Source organism: Vulpes vulpes, chromosome 9 (genome assembly GCF_048418805.1).
Source record: "Vulpes vulpes isolate BD-2025 chromosome 9, VulVul3, whole genome shotgun sequence".
NCBI classification, from domain to species: domain Eukaryota; kingdom Metazoa; phylum Chordata; class Mammalia; order Carnivora; family Canidae; genus Vulpes; species Vulpes vulpes.
This window is the reverse complement of record NC_132788.1, coordinates 93962975-93972626: the sequence shown is the minus strand read 5'-3', so window position 1 is coordinate 93972626 and position 9652 is coordinate 93962975. Positions and strand designations below refer to the sequence as shown.

Sequence of the window (9652 nt, the reverse complement as noted above, 5' to 3'; positions counted from 1 at the left end):
TTATAAATGAACATTTTAGTTCATTTGATGTCTCTTAAAAGTTGAGTAATTTTCCGATGTACCTTCTTTTAGTATCTTAAGAATATCTTAAGGCTGAGCAATTCACAGAATCTAGCAAGTTTAAGAATTATTCAAAGGTCTTCAAACATTTTATACCATTTACAGTAATTCATATTATAGGAGATTGGTTTGAACATTTTGAAGATTTCCATGCAATTCGACTAGATCTGCTTTTATTTTCTCTTCATAATCAATTTGAGCAGACATGGAAACATAATGTGGGATGGGGAACCTGAAAGTGGGAGACCGAGATGTGGAGGCTGAGGACACAGTGAGGGTAGGGGTCCCTGGAACACTGGAGGCCAGGCCCCTCTAATACTCTCAGGCCCTGTGACTCCACTCCTTGCCTTATCCTATATAAATCCATGATACACTTTTTGGACAAATCAGTAAATTTAGTCAACTGTATGAATGAGCCACTTGGAAAAATAATGTTTGGTCTTTGACTCTAAGAGATTTTTTTCTCCATTTGATTTTCTTCAAGCATCCCTGATACCTCTTGTGCTGGGTAATGTCCTAGCTAGGTTGGTTCTGTCCCAGGCTACCCCAGAGCTTAGGAGTCCCAGCCTCTGCAGACTTCTGACCCACCTGCCTCCACAAAATCCTGCTCAGATTTTGAACAAGCCGTTTCCTGCCTTGGGCCCCCACTGAATCTCTTGGGGACCACTGTTCTTTCCCCTCTGTCAGTGCTTTCAACACTCCCCATTCCCCTCTTATCTCTTCATATGGCCCTGGCTGGCCGCTGTGCCTTTGCTCAGGTTGTACCTCTGGCCTTGGAGCTCTTTTTCAGTTCTGGGTTACTCTTTCCCAGGTTCTTCCTCTGATGCTTGGTCTCTTTCACTCTCCGGGGTAAAGGATAAAAGATAAAGTATCACCAGTGAGACCACTTAGGGATAGTATGTATACTTTGGGCCCCCAGGGAGTGGCTGGAGGAATTCCCTCTGGGCCATTGACAATTAGGGAGGGCATCTTGGGGAGGTGTGGTTTGGGCTGACCTTGACAGATGGATTGGGTTCAAGTATGCCAGGAGATGAAACTAGGACACACAGGAGGGGTAAAGGGGAGGCCTTAGCAAGGTTTATAGGCAGAAGCCAGTGTGGTGTTCCAAAGTTTAAGATGTTTGTTCCTCCTCAGGAAGTGAGGAAGGTGAACAGGTTGGCAGATGATGGACAACCTTGAATGCCCAGCTAGAGGGCAACACTTGGCCCCTGTGGTCCTGGGCTGGAGATGTGGTATGCATGGTTCCACTTCAACACTGTGCTGTTGGCAAACATGAAGAGTTAATTAGAGGGGGACCTGGGTGACTCAGTTAAATTACTCTTTTTTTAAATTTCTATTTTTTAAAAAAATTATTTATTTATTCATGAGAGACACACACACACACACAGAGTGGCAGAGACACAGGCAGAGGGAGAAGCAGGCTCCATGCAGGGAGCCTGATGCGGGACTCAATCCCGGGACTCCAGGATCACGCTTTGGACTGAAGGTGGCGCTAAACCGCTGAGCCACCTGGGCTACCCAGGTGTCTGACTCTTGATTTCAGCTCAGGTCATGATCTTGGGGTTGTGGGATCAGTCAGGTAACAGGCTCTGCACTCCTAGTGGGTTCTACTCCAGAATCTCTCTCCCTTTTCCCCTCCCTCTCCCTCTACCCCTCCCCCTGCTCGTGCTCTCCTCTCAAAATAAATAAATAAAATCTTAACCTAAAAAGAGTCAATTAGAATTACTTGTAATAACCAAAATGTAGAAACAAGTCAAATGTCCACCCATTGATATGTGAGTCAACAAAATGTGGGATGACTGTACAATGGAATATTATTTGGCTATAGAAATGAAATAACCAATACATGCTGCATCATGGATAAATATTGAAAACATTATGCTAAGTGAAAGAAGCCGAACTGTTTATACGAAATGTTCAGAATAGAAAAATTCATAGAGGGATCCCTGGGTGGCGCAGCGGTTTGGCGCCTGCCTTTGGCCCAGGGCGCGATCCTGGAGACCCGGGATCGAATCCCACATCGGGCTCCCGGTGCATGGAGCCTGCTTCTTCCTCCGCCTGTGTCTCTGACTCTCTCTCTCTCTCTGTGACTATCATAAAAAAAAAAAAAAAAAAAAAATTCATAGAGACAGAAATTAAATTAGTGGTTGTCTAGGGCTGGGGGTGCAGCTTGGTGGGGGGGAGTGGCTGCTAACAGGGGGTTTCTTTTTTTTAAGATTTCTTTATTGGGGGATCCCTGGGTGGCGCAGCGGTTTGGCGCCTGCCTTTGGCCCAGGGCGCGGTCCTGGAGACCCGGGATCGAGTCCCATGTCGGGCTCCCGGTGCATGGAGCCTGCTTCTCCCTCTGCCTGTGTCTCTGCCTCTCTCTATCTCTCTGTGACTATCATAAATAAATAAAAAAATTTAAACAAAAATTAAAAAAAAAAAAAAAAAGATTTCTTTATTGGGAATCCCTGGTGGCTCAGCGGTTTAGCACCGCCTTCAGCCCAGGGTGTGATCAATGTGACCCAGGATCAAGTCCCACGTTGGGCTCCCTGCATGGAGCCTGCTTCTCCCTCTGCCTGTATCTCTGCCTCTCTCTTTGTGTCTGTCATGAATAAATAAATAAAATCTTTTAAAAAAATAAGATTTCTTTATTTATTTTAGGGTGAGAGAGAGAGCGTGCATATGTGTGAGCAGGGGGAGGGGCAGAGGGAGAGGGAGAGAGAATTTCTTTTTTTTAAAGGCTGTGGAGCATTTAGATGACCACAACCTTTTTTTTTTTTTTTTTTAAGATTTTATTTATTTATTCATGAGAGACACAGAGAGAGAAAGAGAGAGAGAGAGAGGCAGAGGGAGAAGCAGGGTCCATGCAGGGAGCGTGATGTGGGACTCGATCCGGGGACCCCAGAACCACACCCTGAGCCAAAGGCAGACTCAACCACTGAGCCACCCAGGCATCCCAAGAGAGATAATTTCAAACAGACTCTGCTGAGTGCAAAGCCCAAGATGGGGCTCAATCTCAGGACCCTGAGATCCATGACCTGAGCCAAAACTAGGAGTTGGATGCTTCACTGACTGAGCCACCCAGGTGCACCTAACGGAGAGTTTCTTTTGGGGATGATGAAAATGTTCTAAAACCAACTGTGGTGCTGGTTGTACAACTCTGTGAATATACTAAAAATCATTGACTTGACACTTTAAATGGGTGGCCTATGTGGCATGTCAGTCGTATCTCAGTAAAGCTGTTACAACAGAAAAGAGTTGATTTGGGAGAAGACACCTGCTTCCCAATCCTTTCAGCCACAGGCAATGAATATGAGTTACAGGCGCATGCTGCCCTGCCTGTATGAAAGAAGGGAAGACTGAGGTCATGGGCCAGTCCTGACTTGGGTCACATAATTCTGGGGACTCCCTGGGGTGCCAGGTGGCTGGAAGGGAAGGCTGAAAGAAGGAGGCTCATCAGGGGGCTGGCTTCTCTCCTGCGGCACCACCCCCAGCCATGTGGAAGCACAGAAATGTTGGAGTTGCACAGGGCTTATGGATTGCTGCCACAGGAGAGGCTGGGAATGGGGAATGGAGCAGGACAAGGTCACCTGGCAAGCAGGAAGGGCTGCCCAGGTTAGGAAGCTGGAGGTTTCATCTTTCTCATGGGAGGCAATGTGGAGATGGGAAATCTGATTTTGCAATGTATCCCTGGCCCAGGGTGGGTATTCTTGCACAGGACAGGGTGTGATTGCTCACAGCTGCCTTGGCCTTTCCCAGAATGACACATACTTCAGTTTGACACTTCCTGCTCTAGCCCCCATCTTGCAACCACAACCAGAGGAAGACAGATGGGCCCTGGGAGCTGACAGCTGGGCAATATCTGGGTTTCCCCCTCCTGGCTGGACAGAGCTTCCATCTCCCTGGACACCATGTTCCAGGACCCTCTTGGGAATCACCCCAGGAAACAAAGTCATATTGCTAGAAATTACCCATCATCACCCCCACGATGTATAGTTTTTCTTTCAACAGATGTTTTCTTCTGGCTCTGTACCTGCTGGCTGCTGGGCCCCTCGGAGGGCAGAGTCCAGTGCTGGGTCCTGAGAGGGACCCAAAGATGAAACAGGTCCTGTCCCCTAGAGACTCTAGGGGATGAAGGAATGCAGAGTATTGTCCTCAGAAGCCTCTGTCTGTAGAACAAACTTCTCACATTTGGGAAGCCCTTGGTCGGGCAGAGGTTGGATAGAAAGGATGGCTTGGTGAGTCCCAGACTAAGGGGGCAGCTCAGGTCTTCATGACTGTTGCCTAAGGAGATAGGTAGTCCTATCCTGGGGACCAGTCTGAGATTAAAGGTAAGGTCGGTGAGCTGCTTCCCATCCTGGTGTTGGGTATGGGGTATATCATAGAGGATGCCAACTGGGGGTGACACTGGGACAGATCTCCTGGAGAGGCTGACCCTGAGTAGAAATGTCACAGGGCCTGGGGAAGTGGGTGGTGTTGTTGGCAAGGAGGGCACAGCTCCCAAACTTGCATGTGGGCACATATCTATTGGGGAACAGTTGAGCTAGAGTCATTGTAGAGCAAGGAGACTTGCCCCTGACCTCACTGACAAAAATGCCCCAGGAGTGCAAGACTTGACAGGAAACATGCACTTTCTCACTCGCTGTCACACGGTCCCCATGCAGACATTTCAGGGCATGTAATCTGCATCCTAAGGATGAGGAGATTGAGGCCCAGGAAAACAAAGCAACTTGCTCAAAATCACACAGCTAGGAAATGACGGTGCCCAGGACCCCCATTCCAGGTCTTCTGGCAGAACAATCCTGCAGGTGAGAGGAAGGCACACAGTGGCAATTGCAGAGTGGGCAAAACTGCTATAAAAGGCCCTGATGTGAAGCCCTGCTTGACAAGAGGCCACTGGGGCAACAGCTGGTCTGTGAAACTAGGTTGTACAGCATCCCACATTTCCTTCCTTTTCCCAAGGCTGACTGCACAACTAGCAGCACGCATCCAGGCTACACCTTCCGAGGTGCCCCACCAGAGCCCCCAAGAGTCCCATGGGCCTTTGGAGCCAGGAGCTACCCCCAGCCTCACAGCCTCATAGCCATTTCACAGGAGAGCTGGGATGAGCATTTGCCTCATGGCCTCTGGACCCCTCTGTCACTGTCACCCCTTTGTCACTTCTCCCAGTGGTGTTCTCTCCACTCCCCAGAACCAGCCTTCCCAACCTGGCATCTCGACTAGAGCATTGGACTTAGAGTCATTTGGGGTCAATTCAGAGGAGACTTTATGGAGGAAGCAAAGAGGAGCAAAGAGGAGGAGGGTGTTGTGTCTGTTTGGAAGTCAGGGAAGTCTTCACAAGGTGGAAGGGCATGCCAAACAGAGGGATCCGGTGCAGAAGGCTTTTTTTTTTTTTTTTTTTTTTTTTTTTTAAGATTTTATTCATTTATTCATGAGAGACACACAGAGAGAGGTAGAGACAGAGGCAGAGGGAGAAGCAGGCTTATGTGTGACTTGATCCCAGGACTCTAGGATCATGCCCTGGACTGAAGGCAGACGCTCAACCAATGAGCCATTCTGGTGCAGAGGTTGAAAAAGAGAAGGAGGCTCTAGGAGTCTGAGCAGTTGGATTATATATAGCATCCTGGTGCCTGGGGTGTTCAGGACTGTGGGGGCAGGGAGGTGGTAATGGGAAGCAACAAGATAGCAGCCCAGGAGGCATGTGGGCTCCTAAAGGCAGAGGTTTGAAAGAGCCCTTGGAAAGCTGGTGTGGATGGTAGATTGTGGTTTGGGGAGAGCCTGGAACTCAGAGAAAGTGGAGTCTGGAGAATATGGTCACACTTCAGGGGAGAGAAGATGGTGGTAGGAACCAGGACAGGGACATTGGGGGAGGTCAGAAGGGAGTATTCCCGGGAAAAAGGAGCAGATGGGGTACCCCCTAAGTTTTCATCTCAGGGTTCATGCAATGGCACTGAGCAAAACAGCAGGCCAACAGGCCCAGTGGGGACAACCAGGGGTGTTTATAGGAGTCTTGAATTTAGAGATACAGACCATAACTGTCTCCAATAACTGGTATCCTAAAAGGGGATGTCCTCAGGGAGATGTGAGGCCTGGGAAGAGAAGCAACTCAGGATACAATTCTGCAAGCCTCACATATTAAAAGAGGTCCTCGGAGGAGACTAGGGAGTACCTGGGAGATGAGAGGGAAACCAGGAGGGTAGCATCAGGGGACAATGAAACAGGTGTCATCATGCCTGCACAGGTAAAGACAAGGCTTCAGAGTGACCCTGCCATCTAATGAGGGCTGGCCAGCCTGTAGTGGCCTGTGTTTGAGAGAGCGAGGAAGTGGGTCAGTGAAGGTAGAGGACCTCAGGTTCAGAGGGTAGCAGGGAGCCAGTGCAATGGGCCACATCTGATGGTGGCTGGGGCCATTTTTAGACTGAGAAGGCAGTGGAGATGAACTCAGGAAAGGAGGACAGCCAGAGCTGAGGGCCTACTGAGTGCATCAGGCTCTAGACCAGGGGTGGTTACTGTTAATCATTCATCAAACATTTGCTGAGTGTGTATTGGGCGCGAGGCAGTGCCTAGAGCTGGATATTGAGTGGTGAATACACTACATTGCCATGATTCCTGAGGAGGCCATCTGGGGAGAAGGATGTAGGACACCCGTCTGCCTCTCTTTCTCTCCTGCGGAACTCAACTCTCTTGAGCAACCTTGGCAATAACACTCCCCTGTGGGGCCCAGGAGAGGCCCAAACCTTGCCAGGGAGATGGAGAAACTATTTCTCTAGTTGCACATCAGGCAGACTTGCGCACTGCCCAGCAAGCCCGGTGGGGCAACAACAGCCCACTGAGGCAAGCCTCGGCCCACATCCTGGCAAACAGCCAGGGATAGGTGGATCAGGAAGGCTCCTGACTGGGTCTTTGCATCAGGCCCAGGCTGGGCATAAAGGAGAGACTTGCAGGCTGGGAGGAGGGAGACTTGGGGACCATGGAGACCCAGAAGGACAGCCCCTCCCTGGGGCGGTGGTCACTGTTGCTACTGCTGCTGGGCCTGGTGATCACTCCGGCTGCCTCCCGGGCCCTTAGCTACAGGGAGGCTGTGCTCCGTGCTGTGAATGGCTTCAACCAGCAGTCCTCGGAGGAGAATCTCTACCGTCTCGTGCAGCTGAACTCACAGCCCAAGGGAGTGAGTCGAGGAGGGGGCAGTGAGGAAAGAGGCTCTGCTCCAGCCAGCAGGTCTTGGCCATACTGTCCCTCCCTTTGTTCATGCTTTGCTCACGTCCAGATGGCTTTTCTCCCTTTAAGTGTAGTCCCACCTCTTCCAGGAAAACTTCCCAGATCTGTGTGCCACTACCTGCCCCCTAGCATGAGTGCTTCTTGCCTTAGCATCTTTACTGTATAAAAAGGTGTCACTCCCCATCAGCCTTCTGGAAGTTCCAGGGATAAGAGTTGGATTTCGGGCTCTGGGGTGTGAGTTCCCTGCCCAGGGATGGGCTCTGCTTGGCCTTGAGATTCCAGTGGCAATATCTTTCCCTCCAGGAGGCCTCTGCTTTCCCTTGGTCCCCTGAGCCGGAGACGCTATGCATTAGAGCCTGTCTGAGGTCCGCTCATGCTCTCTCATCTTGGTGAGGGCAGGAATGGGCTCTGTCTTCCTCATCTCTGTGCCTTAGCACAAAGCCAGTGCCAGGCAGAGAGCAGGGGTTGTTAAAAAGCTGTTCTCTTAGCTGGGAGGCAGGTGGGGTGGGCAGGGAGACATATTAGAGAAGGTAAGCATGAGCCTGACTCTCGTCTTCCCACTTCCTCCTCTGCCCAGGATGAGGATCCAAACATCCCAAAGCCTGTGAGCTTCACAGTGAAGGAGACTGTGTGTCCCAAGACGACACAGCAGCCCCTGGAGCAGTGTGGTTTCAAGGACAATGGGGTGAGGCTGGGGGCCCTGGCAGATGCCCCCCAAGGAACTGAACAAGAGGCTTCCTGGGACTGTTTCCAGCCGCGGGGGTGAGGCTGGGAGGTTATGGCACGGGCGTTCCAATTTGACCTGGAGCCTCCTCTTCTTAGCTGGTGAAACAGTGTGAAGGGACAGTCATCCTGGACGAGGACACGGGCTACTTTGACCTCAACTGTGATTCAGTGAGTGATCCCTTCTGGGTTGTAGGGGTTGGTGGGGTGGTGGTGCATGGCCAGTTAGCCACCTTCGCATCCAGGCAGAGAAAGCCTCTTCTACCCTTGGCTTCTCCCTCAACCTGAACCTCAGGTCTCCAGGACTGGCTCTACAATCCCCTAGAACAGCAGGTTTTCAAAGTGTGGTCCTGAGAACCTGGGAATTCGTTAGAAATGCAAATTCTCAGCTCCTACTCCGACCTAGAGAATCAGGTTCTGGGGTGGAGCCCAGCAACCTGGAGTTTAACAAATCCTCCAGGGGATTCTGACTCCTGTAGAAGCTTGAGAGCCACTTAGAGTAATGAGTTTTAAGCTGTGAGACCCTGGGAAGCTCTCTGCCGTCTCTGGGACAGTTTCTTCATCTGTCTATGGGTGTAGGGATTCAATCAACCACATACTCTAAAGGTTATAGCCAGAGGATGAACTGGAGCCCCAAGGCTCTTAGGGTGGCCCAAGAAGGGGGGTGTCTAGGAGGGGAGGGGTTTTGTCTTGACCCTGGATCCAGCCTAGCCCCCATAAAGAAACTGCTTCCTTCTGATGCACAGATCCTGCAAGTCAAGAAAATTGACCAGCTGAAAGAGCTCATCACGACAGGGGTGCAGAAGATTGGCAAAAAGATCAGGAGAATTGGCCAGAGAATCAAGGATATTTTAAAGAATCTTCGGCCCAGGGGGGAGGAGTCCTAAGGGCTTGCTGCGCCCTGGCTTAGGCTTCTGGACCCTGAAAAATAAATTTTTGTGAAAGCAACTTCCTCCTCCAAGGTTCAATTTTACTTATCTTGCCTCCTTCCACTTACCATGACCGAAGTCTCAATTCTGGGAGGACTTATGCATGTGTGTGCATGTGTGCATGCACCTGCCCATGCAAAACACAAAGGTGGGGGCAGCTAAGGGGTGAGGCTGCAGGGCCAGGAGGGCCAGGACAGTGTCTCTATTCTCAGGATTCTTCCCCATGCCCTTTACATGCCTCCCACCATCTTCATTGAACACCCAGTAGTGATGGAGGAGATCTACCTTGTGTGTAGTGGTAGTGGAGGTGCTGTAGAGCTGTTCCTGCTCATATAGAGATGACAGCTGAGGGAGGGGCCAGACATTTTGTTAAACACAGAGACACAGTTCAGTCTCCTGGCTGGCTGGGTTCTATGGTCAGCCTTCTGGTATAATTCCCATAAAGTTCCAATTCCCCTTGAAAATCTTAACTCTGGAAAAGCCCACCACTCCTGGCATCTCTTCTGGCATTGGAAAACATCACTGTTTCTTTAGCTGGGTAGCAGATTTAAGTTGGGAGCTTTAATGTTGGGAACATTTGGGGCACCTGGGTGGATCCACCATTAAAAGCAAGAATCATGCTCGGCAGGCTGAAGAGCTCTGGCTAGGAGAGACATGGGTGTTTCAGACACTGTCAATGTCTTGCCCACTTGCCATTCAGTAGCTGACTAGAAGCTCCCGAGGCTCTGGGCTAGGGG

The 9652-nt window shown here is 50.4% G+C and overlaps 1 protein-coding gene across 1 annotated transcript; it reads left to right on the top strand.

Moving 5' to 3' along the window:
- The first annotated feature begins 6965 nt into the window (after positions 1-6965).
- CAMP (cathelicidin antimicrobial peptide) lies at positions 6966-8934 on the top strand. The gene is made up of 4 exons (XM_025989838.2): positions 6966-7213; positions 7841-7948; positions 8086-8157; positions 8733-8934. The coding sequence occupies exons 1-4, from the start codon at positions 7016-7018 to the stop codon at positions 8871-8873; spliced, it is 519 nt and encodes a 172-aa protein (XP_025845623.2). The 5' UTR covers positions 6966-7015; the 3' UTR covers positions 8874-8934.
- Positions 8935-9652: the final 718 nt, after the last annotated feature.